At 47.6% G+C, this 18,568-nt stretch overlaps 1 protein-coding gene across 2 annotated transcripts in view; it reads right to left on the reverse strand.

Moving 5' to 3' along the window:
- The window catches only part of Asap (ArfGAP domain of ASAP), a 167,486-nt gene that overhangs the window by 97,356 nt on the left and 51,562 nt on the right, over nt 1–18,568 (reverse strand). For both annotated transcript variants that reach the window (XM_037426312.2, XM_075894746.1), the window contains 7 exons: nt 18,172–18,336; nt 14,616–14,663; nt 14,513–14,552; nt 14,394–14,442; nt 12,837–13,015; nt 11,686–11,819; nt 6,837–6,925 (listed from right to left, as the gene is read on the reverse strand). In XM_037426312.2, coding sequence (XP_037282209.1) covers nt 6,837–6,925; nt 11,686–11,819; nt 12,837–13,015; nt 14,394–14,442; nt 14,513–14,552; nt 14,616–14,663; nt 18,172–18,336 — 704 coding nt within the window. The remainder of the gene's footprint in view (nt 1–6,836; nt 6,926–11,685; nt 11,820–12,836; nt 13,016–14,393; nt 14,443–14,512; nt 14,553–14,615; nt 14,664–18,171; nt 18,337–18,568) is intronic.

Consider the following 18,568-nt stretch of genomic DNA (forward strand, 5'->3'; position numbering starts at 1 on the left):
GGCCAGCGTTGCGATCGTTTTGACGTCACGAATAGGGTAGTAGTTGTGGAATACGGCAGCTTTGCTTTCGTGACACCACTTGCATCGTCCCCCATTGCTGCACCGGTTCTTAGTTGAGTTAGTATGCCTTTAGCAGTGAACCGAAGACACTTTTATTGGGGGAAACGCAGAGGTAAAGCCGACCAGCTGTCAAGCGAAGCGAGCACGCGCAGTAACAACACTCTTTCTTCTCTTCTTTCACTGGTGCTCTGTCTGTGAAATATATCAATGCTACAAATCACTCCCCCCCCAACCCCCCAGAAAAGGAGCCATCCTGGCCAGCAATTCCAAATGCGTATTTGGAATTGCTGGCTCCGCATCGCACGAATGAGGGAAAAGAAAGAGTGCGAGGAGGACGCCAGCGTCAGGATTGCTCGTGCGCTATTGGTTCCTCTCTGTAGGGGACGTGCACGCCTGTAGGTGACGTGCTGGTGACGTACGCACGCACCCGCGATGGAATGTGCAGAGTTTTTCCGGCTGTTCCATCGTTGGGAAGCACCCACAACCTGCCGCCACACTCTCTCTACCTTTCCCTTCTGCCTTTCTGCATCTCTCTTTCCCTCTCCCTGCAAGAGCATAGCCGAACCGTGCTACCCGCAAGAGTTGTAGAAGAGTGACTTTTTTGTTTTGTTTTATTCAATCAACCACTACATCATACGCGCCACTGCTGGCATGGTTGACGCTCATGTGCGAATTAAAGTTCGAAATCACCATCTAACGTTCAATCACATGCATCGCACTTCTGTCACACACCATACTAGTTCCAACTGCCCTTGCAGAAATGCGATTCCGACTGTCATGGCAGACGCCCAGACGCTCACGTCTGAATTAGACGCCAACAGATCAAACGTGAAGCGTGTTTCGCTCAACGACGCAGCTCCGAATGACATGAAAGCCTCGCGCACATTTACGTGCAAAATAGACGCCAGTTCGGCCGGCCCATCTGACGTGAAGTGCCTCCTCGTCGACCTCTGCACGGACGGATGCGCACAAGTGACTCGCCAGCTACAGCAAAGCAACTAATAGGATGATTCACGTCGTATTAGTTGCATTGCTGCTGTCTGTGCTGAAGGCGTCATGGAGGCACTTCACGTTGACCGTCGGAACCTCTTCGTTCATTAAAACCATCACCGTGCTATCGCCATCTTATCAAAATTCACTGGCTGGCGCCCTCTTGCACGGTAGCGATCCATCCAAGACACCGAAGGGGCGAGGGTGCTTCGGCACGACGGAACAGCCGTAAACACTTCTCTGTGTTTCGTGACTCCGCGATGACAGTGACTGCCGGCGTGTCTTCTGGAGATCGGCGGCTGAGCGAAAATTCGCCCCATGGCTTTGCTTCAAATGACCACGAAGCGGGCAATCTTGGGGGAGTTAACAATGCCCTCTGTGAGGCTTCCGCGGCGTCTGAATAGGCAGCTCGAGCACCCAACTGAAGTCTTTTCTTCGCTACCTTATAGTGTAACCCAGACCCCGTCCCTCGTTACCACGGATTATGGCGGGGGCTGCACCGCTTAGCTGGAGAGTCTATGGCAGAGCGGGGAGCATGGCTGAAAATGAGGTGCAGGTGTGCAAGTTTAGCCGGTGTCGCTGCGTCACCAGCACGTCACCTTCAGAGGCGAACCAATAGCGCGCGAGCAATCCTGAGGCTGGCACTGGCATCTTCCTCGCACTCTTTCTTTTCCCTCTTTCATGCGATGCAGGGCCAGCAATTCCAAATACACGGACCGGGTAGGATGGGTGGGTCGTAGTGCGGTTTCAATCGATCGACATGAAGAGTCTTGCGACCACGACGGCGTCTGTCTGTCGATAGTTGAACCGGCTCAACAATATAGTTAACCGGCGGGGACTGGTGTAGGACTCGGTAGGGGCCTTTGTACTTCGGCAGTAGTTTGGCGGAAAGACCAGGGGCAGATGAGGGAACGCGAAGCCATACCAACGTGCCAGGCGAATATGACTGGGGGGGGGGGGGGCAGGTTTTCACCATAACGGTCCTTCTGGTACGCTTGATCTTGTACGGTTAGGGAACGTGCGAGTTGCCTAACCGTACAAGACGGATCGACCCGGCCGCAATACGCTTGTCAAGCACAGAATTAATGCGGGTGACAAAGGACCACGGAAATGCAATCTCCGACCGATCAGCTTGACCAAGCGAAAAGCACTTGACGCCGCCTCAGACGAACTCATTGGCACAAGCGTAGTTGAGAGGTCAAACAGCCCATGGGTTTTCTCGGTAGTTATAGTTTGTGGGGTCTTAAAATGAGAGAGAGCACCAGGCTCTTGGAGTGAACGGACACAGTAGACGCGGTCGGAAAGAACCAAACAACACATATTTATTTAAGTGCTTTTAGATCGACGATACCGTCAGTTGAATTATTACACATCAACTGTTACCAACACGCTAAAGCAACCTTAAACAATATTACACAATACTTAACAACATAACAAACACAAGGCAGCGTCACAAACGCCTGACTCACCACAAGAGCCCACAGCAGATGACCTGCGATGCCATCTACTGCGGACCGCCGCAAGAGCCAACCACTCGCTCCAACCACCACACGCCAAAGAGACCCGCTGCTCTCTCGTGTCCACCACCCAGGCTTGCCCCCAGGCTTGCCCCCAGGCATCACCGCTAGCGCTACTATTCTAACAACCATGATGATGATGATAATGATGGTGATAAACGCTTGCGAGCACAATGCTACCTGCCGCTCAAAAGCTGTGACCCCTTAAATGTGGCCTATGGGCGAGACACATGCGCAACGCAGTGCAAACAACTTTACAGAAAACGCCAGCACACCTTACAAGTTTTAAAGAAAGATGATACGCATCGCCTTTGTGTAGACTACCGCACGCTTAATGAGATTACGAAGAAGGACACATACCCTCCTCCCTCCGTTTCATCGTTATTATCCAATCTAGGCACGGCAATTGAATACGCTCAATGCTAGCTGTGGATATTTTCAGGTTGAGATGGACGAGCAGGATAAAGAGAAGTCTACTTTCACATGCCACAGAAGACTTCTCCAATTCAGGAGAAAGTCGTTTGGCTTGGTGGGAGCTCCCACTATGCATCAGTGGCTAATGGAGAGTGTTTTGGGAGATGCATAGTGACAGTACACACTCGCATGTCTATTCAACATAGTGATTTACTCGAAAACGTTCGAGGAACTCTAGTGCCACTTGAGAGACGTTTTAGAAAGGCCGAGATCAGCAAGCATCACTCTGAACCAAGCTCAGATAGCGATGACCTGAACAACAGTATTGGGATCGACAATTGTGGGGTAGCACTGACGCCCAGGCTTCCTTTCCTTTTTGCGGCAGCCAAGCAGCGGGGATGTATTGGTCCCTTCAAGAAAGAGACAAAAGGGGACGTTCACCCCGAGGCCGGCGCACGCTGTACCCCCTTTCCAGGCTCACGAACGAGTTACCCTCCCTCGGCTAGGTATTCTGTGCCCTGCTTGAAAGCATCTGCCAAGACAGCACCAATATTAATGCAAACAATTCACTATAGCAGGGGCACAGCATTCAATACACGGAAGTTACTCTGGTATACAGTGGAATCTCGATGATACGATCACGGCTAATACGAATTTCCGGATGATACGAATTTTTCTGTGGTCCCTGCCGAGCCCCATTACTTTGCAATGCGCTAGAGTACGTTTGTTACGAATCGATTTTCTGCCCGCGTCGTTTGATACGAATGAACGCCGCCCACTGACGGCCGCGAAATAGAACAGCGCTCAGTCGCGCGCCGGAATGCGCGCTGCACCAACGGTTTGGCATTTTGCCAACGGTGCCTGCCAGCAGCGCGTGGCGGTCTCCAACATCGGCGCGCGGCGTGCGCAATATCGGAGACCTCAGAGACCGCTTGCGCCCTTTGATTTCGGTTTAGGTTTAGAGATGGCGCTGGCCACGGTTTCCTTTCTCCTTCTCTTTTTGGGTGCGGCGGCGCGGATGCGACGACGCGGCGGACTGCGTGGGGCAATTGGGCCGGTGACGCTTTTGTTGCTGTTGTGCTTTTCCTCTTTCTCTGCGTGGCGTTGGACGGAGTGGTCGCAGTGCTGTGCTTCGGACCGCGTTCTTTGTGTTTGCGCCATTTTGCCTAGTCGCAACGAGCTATGTCTCGCAAGCGAAAAGCGCTCTCCTTTAAGGAGAAATTAGACATCCTTCGCAAGGTCGATGAGGATCCTAAGAGAAAGCGGACGGAGTTGGCTAAGGAGCTAGGCCTTGCAACGTCAACACTGAGCACAGTTGTTGGACAGCGAGAGACGATAATGAAAAACGTGCTTTCGTTCAACGTCAACGCAAAGCAAGCGAAGACCGCTCAGCACGTAAAACTTGAAGAGACTCTCCTGACCTGGTTTAAAGAAGTAACCGCAGCTGGCGTAAATATCGATGGCAAAGTTTTGCGGGAGAAAGCCGACGAGTTTGCACTCGCTCTGCATATCGACGGATTTCAGGCCTCAGGTGGGTGGCTGCAGCGCTTTAAGACTAGGCACGCTCTCGTCTACAAAAGCGTCTGTGGCGAAGCGAAAAAAGCTGACGAGGCAGTTGTCAGCAACTGGTTAGAGAAGCTGCCGTCACTCATTGCAGAGTATGAGCCTCGCGATGTTTTTAATGCTGATGAGGCAGGTCTCTTTTTTAACCTGCAACCCGAAAAGAGCCTCTGTTTAAAAGGCGAAGCATGCAGAGGTGGCAAAAAAAGCAAAGAGCGTATTACTGTGCTCTTGTGCTGTAACGCCGACGGATCGGAAAAGCTTAAGCTGACCGTAGTCGGAAAGTTCCAAAAGCCCCGGTGCTTGAAGCGCGAGAGTCATTTGCCGTGTGTCTATCGCGCAAACAAAAAGGCGTGGATGACGGCGGCGTTGTTTGAAGAGTTTTTGTCACTCCTTGACAGGAGGATGGCTTGTAAGAATCGGAAGATTCTTCTTTTTCTTGATCAGTGCGCCGCCCACCCGAGGCAAGTAACGCTTCAGAATGTCAAACTCGTCTTTTTACCCGCAAACGCGACGACGCACCTGCAACCCCTTGATGCTGGGATTATTAAGAATGTGAAGCACCATTTTAAGAGCTTTCTTGTGCGTCGCCTACTCGCAAAAATTGACCGAAAGGACGAAGGTGACCTGCGAATAAGCCTCTTGGACGCCATCCATTTTATAGCTATGGCATGGGATCGGGTAACTCCGACTACCGTAGCGAACTGCTTCGGCAAATGCGGCTTCTTCGGGAGTCCAGAAGAGGTGCCCCCAGAGCCGGAAGATCCTACAATTGAGGACTGGGAACAGCTCAACGTCGAGTGCACATCTGATGATTTTTGCACGGCAGATGACAATCTCGCCACCTGTGGTACCCGCACGGTCGAAGATATTGTTGAGGAGGCCGCGTGCGGGGCTGCCGATTCCAGCGATGATGGCGACGACATAGACGTGGGCGACGGCGAAGGACCACCACCGGCGGCTGAAACGCTGCACGCGCTCGACGTTCTGAGGCGCGCTGTGGCCGCGGATGAAGTCAGCGACGACACGTGCAGGCGTTTTTATGCTTTCGAACAAAGTCTGCTAGGTGACCTGGCGAAGAAAAAGAGGCAGAAGGACATCAGAGACTTTTTCATCAAGAAATAAATGCTTTTTACGTACTTGTGCCTGGATGAGTTCACGTCTGACTCTTTGTTAATTTAGCTAGTTTTATTTGTTTCGATGATACGAATTTCGGCTAATACGAATATTTTTCGTGACCCCGTGAGATTCGTATCATCGAGATTCCACTGTACTTTTGAATTAGATTTTTAATGGTGAATTCTAATAGCTGATCCTGTGTCACTGATGAACTCTGCCCTGGAACCCTCCTTTCTTACAAAAGGTAACCAAAGAAAATCTGCCAATGAAACACGGGCACTCCCGCTAGAACTAATGGCCCAGGGTGCTATAGTGCACGTCCACTTCACAAAGCAGCCACGCTTTCTTGCTTTTTGTGCTGTTTTCAGTTCTCAATCAGTTTGTGCGAATTCACACGCAAGCTGTATTTGCAAAATGAGTTTTAAATTGTTGTTTCCTGTGTTTTGATGAAAGCCACACCGTATGTAACTGTCCTCCTCTCTTCATTTGTGAACCTGGTACGTCCCAGGTTCCCGATCATCGCCACGAAACACGATGTCTAAAGCTCATTTGTATAAGCTAGCTTCCAAGCTTTTTCATCGCTCGAGCTTTCACTGGTCGATTCAGAACTAGAGCTTATATTCAAAGACTAGATCTTCAAGTAGAGCTTGAATCATCACTCTCCACAACAGTAAAAATGCAATTTGCACCATCGCGATGCACCATTCACTATTGTTTCCAAGCCGCAACTCGCCTTCACAACAGTGCACAGCAAGAATGGGCGCTCCCAGGCAACACGTTGCATAGGTCACGTTGTGTGCAGTGCTCTGCGCAGGCTTGGGGCACTTGCAATGTCCAATCGAATCTACTGCTTTTTGCAGAGAGAGCTGCTCTGTGGAGTGAATCGAGCAGCAGAGCAGATCCAGATCTGCCTATGAAACAGACTTGCTCCGCATAGAGCAGAAAAACTACTCTCAAAAGTGCTTTATATCTGCCATTGCAATTCACTACGAGGCAATACTACAGCTGTTTTGAAATATCTAGCGTTGGCTCTACATACGAACAGTAATCTTGTGCCTACACTGTAATACCAGAAAACAAAGAGAGCAAATCATTTCATAAAATACTTAAATTAGGCAAAATGTTCAGAACAAGATAATGCGAAGAAATAGCATCGCTACATGCAGAAGGACTTACATTGGACTTGTAGGGGTCGGCTTTCTGGACTGCGTCATGGTTGCCTCCATTGTTTCATTGAAACCATTGTTTGTCATTACCCTTGCAAGCTAGAATAGATATACCCTTCAATAAGATTCTAGCATACCATTACCTAAGCTCTATGTCATAATTAAGACATGATTCCAACAAAACATGAAATGTGAAAAAAAAGCACTTTAGTCGAGAAAAGCAGAAACAATAGCTTGCAGCCGCTTAGAAATAGATCAGGTGATCAATTTTGAGGGATTTGCCATAGTGGAGGGTGTCGGATAATTTCAACCACATTTAATTTGCAATAATAAATGAGGTTGCACCCATTTTGCACACAAACATTGCACGAAAGGCCATTTTTCCATGCCATTAGCAATGAAGAATACTGTGTGTGCAAGACATGTTGAACCTACAGGGGTCCTGCCAAGACCTACTGCCATGCTAATGTTCAAAAGCAGTAATGCAAACACAAGTACCAGCTGCGAGAAAATGAGGTTAAGTTTAGGAATGTGCACATTATACAACTATCGAACATGTTTTTAATACTGCTTGCCATTCCATTCTATATAAACGGGAATTGCACTATTCGAAGCATTTGAACTTCCAGAAAATAAGTACAGTCAATGTCCGATCTTTCGGACTACCTACAGTCCGTGAAATCATCCGAAAAATTATGCAGTCTAAAAAAAAACATTTGTGTATTTTAATTCCGCTCACGTCTGAAATAGCTTCAATGTCTCCCAGTACATTTGCCAGGCACTTTGGTGTTTGCCCAGGCTCTCGAGACTACATTTCGTATTTGCTTCAAACCACGCTTAGCTACATGCCTACTGCCAGTTGCCAATTTGAGTCTCATGATTAGTACCGCTGATATGCATGGAATGCATGAAAACAATGACCCTGTGGTAAAATAGCTCATGCTGTTTTCCCCAAAGCAATTCATCGCTGCCATTGATAAGCTGCGCTGCATGAAGCTAATCGTTCCTATACGCGGCGACAACTTTCTATGGCAGCAAAGCCAAAGCTACGTGGGCGGAGCTTCTCCACATGTGTTACTATGCCAAGTTGTTCGTTTTCGTGCGATTTCAGTGTCGGCTTTGCAAATGTATCCAACAAGTACGTTTTCACACGAGTGCCATACCATGAATGTTACATTTATTTGAAAGAAAATCAATAAAAATGTTCATTTTTCCAAGAAAAAGAACATGAAGCTTCATTGAAACGTTCTTGTTTCAGAAAAAAAAAAGACATGACCGAGCAAGAACTGGGTGCGATTGGAAAACCAACACAAAGGCTAGAAATGATATCCTAAATTTCAGTGCATACTTGGTCGGCATCGTTTTCCTTCTTTTAGAGATACAACATCTTCCCCGAGACGTTCACGTTATTTTTTTAGGCAACGATGGGAAGCAGAAGTCTTGGCCCCGTTTGGTCATGTGTGGGCGTTTGACGATCATGAATCCAATTGGGTGAAATTTTTACTCAGCCAAAAACGTTTTTTTTGCATAGTTAACAAGTGAACGTGTACATGAATCTGTCTGTTGCCCAGACAAAGGTTTGCACTGGTAATTTAGCCACCTAAATCACTGTCATCACGATGTGCAAATAAGCACTCCTTTCGTAGACGCCGACAGGTAAGGTGTTCCAGTACTCAATTTTCAGCTTTACGGTATATATCAACAATATTAGCCAGCCGCAATAACGACCACATATGCAACGCGCTTTAGAAAAATAGGTCATTGCTTCTATGTACAGTTTCCAATTGCACTTTTCCTTCCAAGCAGCTGGTGTCGCTGAAGACTGGCAGGCTGCCGGTGTCACTTTCAAGGCGGCTATAGCGATTAGGGTCCCACTGCTCGATGAATACAGATCACCTCATGAACTCTCACACATGCTCGCTGACAAGCATAAATGTGAACTTGCTGCAACTGAGCGACGCCATCATAGATTAGCAGGGTAAGAAAAAAGTGGAATGGCCCTAGAAAACCAGAAAACTAGAAACAGCAAACGAAAAACCTACATGGATCATGCTTCCTAATATTAATGCGAATAATCTTGAACATAATATTTACTTCGTTTCTTTTTATATTTCCCATTATACTATGCAGTATACAAAAGTTAGCGTTCTTGGACTACATGCAGAAGTGTAGTAAGAAAGGGCGTGCTTTGGCTTCGTAGCCTTGGCTGTGCTGCCACAGAAAGTTGTCACCAAGTGTAGTCTTGGAAAATACGACAAGGAAGGGTTGCAAGTACCATAATTTCTCGCACATCATCCTAGCAACAAACTGTGGCATTAAAAATACCACCCCATAATGCTGTGAAACTACCTTCCAGGCCGGAATTCGTCTTTTCAACCAGGTGACAGAAGTCGGGGGCAATGCAAAATACAAGCCGAACAAAAAAGTGCCCAAAGCTTGTGGGGGTGCTGACACCCCCCCCCCCCCCTGTAGAGTTGTCTGCGCCGCGTGGCGCACGTGTCTCGCCCCAAGGCTTTGTTTCGGTGGTGACCACCGCCTGGCGATAGATGGTGTTGTGTTCGCTTTGAGTACCACTGTTGGTAGAGTGGTAACGCCGATCGCTCGGTAAGCTGCTGTGTGCGGCGAGCGATAGGGCCACCTCACAGAGTGGACGTCTCCTCGCGGCGAGCCTCTTCTGTGCCTAGGCTGGGTGCTGGGTGGATGCCGGTTGTTGCCGAGCGACTCATTAGGCCTAAGGCTCTGCACAGCCGCCTGTCGCAAGTGGCACAACTAGGTGGTTCGTGGCGTTGAAGTGTTGCGCTCTGCTTCCCTCACTTTTTTTTTTTTCTTGCGAGCACGAGTTAAGAAAAGTGATTTTTGTTTTATTTTGATGGGCGTCTCGGCCGCCACCGATGTATTAGCTAGCAGTACTGACCAACGTACCACGTGGACGAAAAGCTCGAAGCTCCCTTCTCTTGGACCTGCTCGATTGTTTTCTTTCAATTTTTTTGTTGTTGCTTTGATGTATTCAGCGGGAGGGATGTCATCCACGGCCGGCTGTCCTACACATCGTCAGCGTTGCTGGCCAGGAATGCGGTCGTGAGGTCGGGCGATGGAGATGCCTGGGACCTGCGCAACTGCCTGCAGTCCGGCGCCCTCGCGAGTGCTGGTCGCAACTGGAAGACGTGTCGGCGCTAGCGACGGATCGTCGCGCCGACGGCAACGTTGCTGTTGCGGGGCTGGTACTGAGATGAAGTCTAGCCGGACAGTGCAGCAGTGTCGACCAGCGGCGGTGTCGTGGTGCAAGGACATTATGGTTGTGCGATATCGTTTTTTTTTTAAAGCTTGCGTAGCTGATTTTTGATTTCGGGATATGGTTTGATTTAAGGTTGGGGGAATGTGAGGGTGCTGACACCCCCCCCTGTAGAGTTGTCTGCGCCGTGTAGCGCACGTGTCTCGCCCCAAGGCTTTGTTTCGGTGGTGACCACCGCCTGGCGATAGATGGCGTTGTGTTCGCTTTGAGTACTACTGTTGGTAGAGTGGTAGCGCCGGCGGTGGCCCCTGGCAAAGCTCGCCTCTTCTGCGCGTGGCGGCTGCCGCAAATGGTTGTCTGTAGCGTGGGTCCCCAGTGCTCGGTACCACGGGCTTCGCGCCGGGGTCCAACATGGAAAGTCCGGCGTTGGCGACGCCGGCTTGGGTATGTGTTAGTGTGTTGGGTGTGTTAGTGTGTGTTTATCATGTTATTGTGTGTTTAGTGTGTCACTGCGTTATGTTGTTTGTATGGTAGCGTGTTAATTAAAATTGATGTAACATCCGCGGACGATATCGTCGTCTAAATTAGTTAATAAATGTATGTATGTTGTGTGCTTTGTACCGACCGCATCTGCTGCGTCCGTTCACTCCAAGAGCGTGGCGTGGCGATACGCTCGTTTGCCTCGCGGAGGCTGAGGCTAGCTGTTGCCCATTGCATGACGCCTTTGCATGAATGGGCGACGACCGGCTGCTTTTGCAGACCGATATATAGGGTGAATTAAGGAGAGGGGGATGTGGGGATTTGAGGCGCGCTCACGACCATTTCGCGGGCATTCCGCTACACGGCCACACCCTTTTGCTTTTCTGCTCTGCTAACACCACGTGGCGATAGATGGCGCCACGTGCGGGCACGGCACGCGGTACGCGCGGGCCGTGAGAGCGGCCTCTTCTCCGTGGTCGGCGCCGGGTAAGTACGTGTTTTCTTTCGTCCGCGTCCCCTTTGGGAATCGCCGGACTGTAGCCTGCCTGGGGTGGCTTTGGGCACCTCGGCAGGCGTGTTTACTTGAGTGCTAGCTTCGGTAGCGTACGCTAAGCCCACAGCGGTGCCTAGTGCTTGAAGTGGTCGTACCACAACGAGCCGCACTTGCCGTAGGCCTACGCGTACGAGGTTTGCCCTAAAACTCACGACCAGGCCCATTGGCCATCGTGAGAGTGCGCAGCATAGCCGCGAGGGACCTTTTCACGACCGGCGTGTCAAAGCTCGCCATTGCCAGCTGCGACGTGCTCGCGGTTTTCCCCTTATTGTGAACGTCTGCGTGCGGGTGCCTTTGCTACCCGCTTCCCGGGAGCGGACGTTGTACTGTTGTTCGGGGTGCCGCCAGAGGCAATAAAGTGTTGTGTATTTTTGCATTAGAACACTGTCGATTTGCCGCGCCGCGCTAAACGCCTTATTAGTTGAGCGCGCACGGAGCGGTGCGCAACATGCGAGTAAACGGAGGAGCGGCCCTGTGGCTCGCTAAGCGTGAACCTGTGGTGATCGTCCGCTGCAGTTAGTAGCGGGGTCACCATAAGCTGAAATTGTTCCACTTGAAGCTCGGTCAATGAGTGCATAAAGAATCCAAACTCACCAACAGCTGTGATGTTCCCAGGTTGTCGAGCGTAAGCGATTGTATTCTGGAAACATGAACGCCGAGCTCTCGGTGCACGCCCGAACACTCAATGCAGGTCAAAATTCCAAAGTTCGTTGATAGCCAAGTTGGATCTGTTTGCGGAATAAGACACAACAAAGCACAGATGCATTCTTCTGTGATATCTTCCACTGTACTAGCATATGAGGACATAGCAATTGAGAATAGCTAGGAAAAGGCTAATTTATATCCACACCCTCATCCACTCATTAGCTGCAAAAAAATCTTACACCAAAATCATGGCTTCCTCTAAAATTAACATCTAGTCACATAGCGATTAAAAAAGTTAGTACTTTGAAAATGTTATCAGTAGTTGCGTAGAAACTTGGTGTATGAAAAGAATTGAGTCATCAACATCATATTCACGCTCAACCTCTTCCAAAGCCCACATTTTGTGCCAGCAATCTCATACTGATGCCCTTGCTACAGTACCTGGGCACTACCACAACACAACAGTGTTTGTTCAAACACTGTTTAAAAAGTAAAATGAGAATGTGGTATCCAAGCAAGGCCACCTCGAAAACAATAGTGTGTACTAGAATGAACAACAAGGAGCATTGTTCGCAATATACTATGCCATCGTGTGGACAAAAGTAACCCTCGTGGAAAGGTTAGAAAAGCATGCAGAAAGCTCCACTAATACTTGAAATTTTGACTGAAAAATCTTGTCTTCAATCAATAGACTCTAATGATAATGAAATTCAAGACTTTAGATCCCAAAACCAAGATATTATAATGACATCCGGGCTTTTACGTCTCAGAACTGTTGCATGATTATGAGAGACGCCATAGCGGAGGGCTCCAGAAATTTTGACCATCTGGTGTTGCATCAGAAGGGACCATTGGACAAGTTGGTGCACTTCTATCTTAAACTAATAATGACACCTTTATTCATTTAAGATGCATCTGGTGTTCTTTAACGTGCACTGACATCGCACCTCTGCCGAAATGTGACCGCCGTGGCCGAACCGGTGACCTTTGGGCGAGCAGCCAAGCACCATGACCAATGCTCCACCGCAGCGGAATACACTTCACTGATGATGTCAGATACTTTGCTGCGCAAAATATTTTCTGCAAGAATGGCACCAGACCTTTGGTTGAGTTGCAGTCGCAGCAGCGGTCATTGCCAGGCAACTGCTGCACCTGCCTTATGATGGACTGCTGAAACTCCAGGAGAGATTGATTCCCTGTGCCGCCACCAGCCTGTCCTGGTTCGGTGAATGCCTTACGAAGCGCTCCTTCTTTGCAGTTGACCAGCACTGCTTTCCATCTGCGGACACATTGTGGAGGTTAGGCAGCACCTTGTGCACAGTACTGAACAAGCCACTGCCCCCTTCCTCCTGCTTTTATAAAAGAAACGGGCATGGCAAGACAAACACACTTTATCACCCAAAGCGGACAAAACTAATACACAGATGTTGCATCAAAGCACTCAACCACTCAATAACACTTAATAACACTTTGTGTACATGGTCAAACCCAAACTGACTGTAACTCAGTCTACATAAGTTACTAGCCCTAGCCATTAGTCCTAAGCCAATATGGCATCAACAATGGAATGTTCTTACAGTTTTTCGAGTTGCTAATCGTTGCCCTTTGCTGTGTCGACGTTTAGTCGAGTCCTCTGTCGTTGATGGGCTACTCCACTTTTCCCGGTCACCATCAGTTGATCCCGCTGAACGAACCACTCGTCCTCTTCGTCAATTTTCCTGTCCTCGCCACCATCTTTGGCCTTGCTAGGCTTAGAACGTCATGGGCTCCCCTACTGACATGTCCGCTCTGCTGACTGGGGTGGGCTGCTACCATTCTGGCTCAAAGTGGTATAGCTGCAAGTCTACCAGGAGCTGCTGGCCAAGGATGCGGCAAGTCCAGGCAGCCTCACTCGGGACCTCCAAGGTCAACAGCCATTTCCTGGGCCTCTCATGCAGACATCCTTCTGAGCCTATGGGTGACTACGCTGCTCCTATCACTGTAGCGACACTGGTTTCCCACGTCTTCGCAGCTCGGAGCTCTAATACACAGTGCCAGCTCATTCTCTGGGATTTTTTATTACGGCTCGGGTGGCGTGCTATGAGCCTTTTCCCGACCAATCTCCCGCGCTGACATGGCTGGTGCATGTGCCCTCGTGTGACTTCTTTCGCCTCATGCACTGTCGCCGCGCTTCTTTGTTCAGCACGCACCTCGTGCCTCCCCGTTATTTATCACAGTTACTGAGAAAAAAGGTGGTGTTATGCTAGCGCGAGGTAGGGTTGGCGCAGTGGCACCAGCAGTACCAACTGGTGGAAGATATTAGGCCCGGTGCACAGAAAGCAAAAACAAGTCTTTCCAAGGTTTGGCCCCATGTGTGGACGGATGTCGCTTGCAGTGGGTTCACGGGGATGATACCGCAGGTACTTTCTCATGGACCCCTTGTGGCGAGTCCAACATCAGCTGCTTGTATGTTGTATTGACATATATTGACTTGTGATGTATTGATGTGAGTCACTTGTGATGTATTAGGTTTAGCTAGCAAGCTCGCTGTGATGACGAAGCAAGTCAATGAATGCATGCATGTTGGTGGCCCAATGAGATGACTGCCTTCGTGTGTTCCAAGAGCAGCGATCTATGTATTAGACCACAAATCCCTATACAGCACCAAGTCTACTTACGCCTCCATTTCCAAGTCATCGTCAGCTTGAAAGTGGTACGTCCGGTTATCTGCACAGAGAAAAAATGTGCAGTGCTGGTTAGGCAATGTTTTGATATATTACAGCTGACAATCACTCACAGGATATTAAATCGAAGGAACGCTTCTCTTCTTGTAGGCTCTGCGGAAGATGGTGAGTTGCATAATGAAAGGTACTTGGGTACACTAGACTTCGAGAACCTACCTTCACTTGGCACGTAAGAAGGTTGAGCTTTGTAGGAGGTTTTGTTTCCTGGGAAAAAAAAAAGTAGAATTTCAATGATATGCATTCTTTGACTGACTTCTTTTCTTTTTTAAGCCAAACTTCTTATTACTCGCCTTCAAATATTTAACAAGATAAATATGCCATTTGCTGTCTTGTGAGTATAATGTCTTCAGCAGTGGCATGCACAGTTGTGTAAGCTAAGTTTAGTGGTTTCAGGTGCATTGCAAATTTTTTATATTTCTCAGCCCATTCATTTTCGAATGCTTTGCTCATGAACAATTAGTGCCATCTTTATGCAGAAACAGCATGTAAAATGCATGGACACTTCAGGTAGCAGTGATACTGCAGCCCTTATGCAATCTCTTCAGGCGGCAGATGGGCTGGCAAGGCAAAGACCTGGTCTGCAATGAACGCTCATCAGGGTACCTGTCAGGAACGCAAGAAAGGTCCGTGTGCGCTTCAGGGAACCCGCATCGGTGTCTGCACGCGTCTGCACACTTAGTTGCGTCTGCACGCCTAGTTTCGCAACATGCGAAATTATGCGTCTGCACGCCTAGTTTTGCAACATTTGTAAATGTGCAAATAAACTGTGTGTTCTTCCTGTACGAGAAGCCTCGCAAATGTTCTTCCTTCTCTGACACCTGGATGTCTGCCTGTAACCCCTTCCTTGGTCACGTAAACAGTGTGAGCAAAGTTGTACTATATTCAATGCTGTAATACTGCGTTGTAATCAGAACAAAGATACACTTATGCGTGAACAAAAATGTATCATGTGTGAGAGTGAAGATGCACCTCATTAGTCGATGTACCTCCTTGCTATAATGCCTTCGGGCGCTGTGGGGTAACTAATGAATAAAGAATAAAAAAACATACCTGCCAGGACAGATTGACACATACGCAATATAAGGAACGAGACAAGAATAGCCAAGTCTGGCCTCATTTATCTGCAGAAAATTAGCTAGGTCAAACACTAGCTTCACTGTTGGCTTCAGCGTAGTGCAAGCTGCACCCTTTTTTTATGCTAAACTATTGCCAATTAGATGTTTAACCTTTTGAGAGATAATGCAACGAGTTTCCTCCAAGGCTTCACACTGCAAATGCTTATCAACGCACATAGGGTTAAAAAGGTTGTTGGAAGACCGCCTTGAGGGTCTAAGCTCAGTGATAGGCACAGATGCCTTCATTACTGATGGGAAAGCAGGAGTGAGCATTTTTTATTACATTATTTAGATCAACGGTTTGTTTTCTTGCAAGTAAAGCCTATCTTAAGAAGTATTTCATGTTCCGTTTAAATCAGTACAACGAGAATGAGCTCAATGTCAAGAAAAGTTTCTGGTCACTTATTTAGCTTGTCGGACTGATAGGCATCTCATGATCTAGAACAGCTGAAGCAGTAATTACTTTTATTAGCATACACCCCAAGGTGTGTATTACAAGCTGCTGAGATTACAATTTCCATTTTCTGCTCAGGTAATTAAAATTTCATTCGGTTCGTTTTTTCCTGTATGGTAGTCACCGTCAAAAGACTGAATCACGATTACTGCAGAATAATCAGTTATGATTTGATCGAAATACTGTTAGCGGTGTTGCACTTATCGCATATTACGGTATCTAGCTATGGGGTAATACGCACTTTCTGCTTAACACTTTTTTTATTTGCCTATTGCCTCCAGAAACAGCAGGGTGACATTGCAGCTTTTTGTATCTTGTAAACTAGTTCACCTACAAGAAAAACAATTGCATGTTTCAAATCAGCATGGAACACTATACAAGCCTATTTATTTTCATCAGGTTCGGGCCTAAAATATGGCAAATATCTGCACCAGCCATGCCCCTGTCAGCATAACACTGTATTTCCATTCACCTTTAATTTATGTACTCAGACATTTGCCCTTTGACCAAAAAGCCAGATGAAAAAATTGTATAAAAACGATGTTAGCAGAAATAAATTGCCCTGTGCATCGACATTACCCCATTCAGGAGTGCGACAGCCGAAATAGAATGTGGAGCAATTTTCAGAGCAGCAGTACCTTTCGTTTGGAGTACTAAAATGAAAATTTGGAGCAGGGTACGGGAAAGAAAACATCTATTTTTTCTCATGAAAGACCAAATTTGGAGCAAAAAAGGATTACATTTAGAAGAACAAAGTATGTTCAAGCCATTCAACTTCACCTAATTTATGCAGAGTAAACATGAGCACCGCTGTTTCAATAAAACTAGTATTTCGATCTACCCCACTGAGGAAACAATGATAAAGTCCACAATAGCACTTGCCAAGTCTGTCAAATCCTTTGACAGAATCCATGAATTAAAACGGAGGTCTACCAAGGGACCTTGAAATTCAAGGGATTCATGAAACTGAGGAGTAGGGGTGATGAAAAAAAAAAAACTTGCTCTTTTTTTTAAGGGCAGCAGAAGTGTCGTACACTGCTCCAAATGATAGACAGTGGCTTTTTTAGACATCAGAGATAGTACTAGTGCTCACAATTATGTGGTAGTCATCATCATCAGCTTGACTACGTCCACTGCAGGACAAAGGCCTCTCCCATGTTCCGCCAGTCAACTCGGTCTTGCGCTTGCTGCGGCCAATTTATACTCGCAAACTTCTTAATCTCATCTGCCCACCTAACCTTCTGCCTCCCTCTAACCCGCTTGCCTTCTCTGGGAATCGTGTTAGTTACCCTTAATGACCAGCGATTATCCTGTCTACACGCTACATGCCTGGCCCATGTCCATTTTCTCTTCTTGATTTCAACTATGATATCCTTAACCCCCGTTTGTTCCCTAATCCACTCTGCTCTCTTCTTGTCTCTTAAGGTTACACCTACCATTTTTCTTTCCATTGCTCGCTGCCTCGTCCTCAATTTAAGCTGAACCGTTTTTGTAAGTCTCCAGGTTTCTGCTCTATAGCTAAGTACCGGCAAGATGCAGCTGTTATATACCTTCCTCTTGAGGGATAGTGGCAATCTACCTGTCACTATCCCGCAAGAGGAAGGTATATAACAGCTGCATCTTGCCGGTACTTGCCGGTATGTGGTAGTATACATGCATAAATAAGTCCAGTGAGTGATGCTTTTCTGCAAGGCACCAATGTATTGCGGCGAAGGTGGTTCAAACAGCGTTTTGCACGGGTTAGAACAAGGCCAACAAATTTTTTTTGAAACAATGCTACGCTTTCCCTTCCCCTTTTTTTTTGTATGATGGGGGTTAGGTTTAGGGCACAATATCTCGGCTCCCTTGCAAGGCGCGTTCTACTAGATAAAGTAACAGCGGCGCACGCCCGTTGCTCAAGTGACAGCACCGCATATATAATATCGCTAATATGACGTAATGCAACTTCAAGACTGAAAATTATTTTACGTGCTGTTGCTATGGCGACCAACGTGGTCGCTGGAAACGCCAGCGTTCGCAGCACAACAACTCTGTTTGGGCAAGGAAAACGCGGTATGTATCAAATTGGCACAATTGGCGAATTTGTTGCCCCTGCCTCATTTTGTGAAAAATGACAAACACAATAAGAGAGAGAGTTACTTACGTCGGAGTGTGATATGTACAAATATCCGTCCCTCACTTCACACTTCCTTTTCTGCCACACACGGCGCATTTTCCCATCAGACTTCTTAAGCAAGTAGCCAACCTTTGTGTAGCCATAATGTTGGTTTCCCTGTGGCTGGTGTAAACTGTAGCCAACCGAACTAACCTGTTTGGGAAAACAAAAATACAGGTTGTCACATGAGTATCCTTCCCATCTCCGTTTTTTGCTTCAAGCTTTACTGCCTGTCCTTGCAACTGCATGCACGCCTTAACCAAATGAGGGGATTTATTTATTTGCAAAGCTTGGAGCACAGTTTGTGGGGCTTGGAAACCATTTGATGATGAAAACATGGTGTCAAGTATGAAGCCAGTATGAGGCCATATATATATATATATAT

This window comes from Rhipicephalus microplus, chromosome 5 (genome assembly GCF_043290135.1).
Source record: "Rhipicephalus microplus isolate Deutch F79 chromosome 5, USDA_Rmic, whole genome shotgun sequence".
NCBI lineage: Eukaryota > Metazoa > Arthropoda > Arachnida > Ixodida > Ixodidae > Rhipicephalus > Rhipicephalus microplus.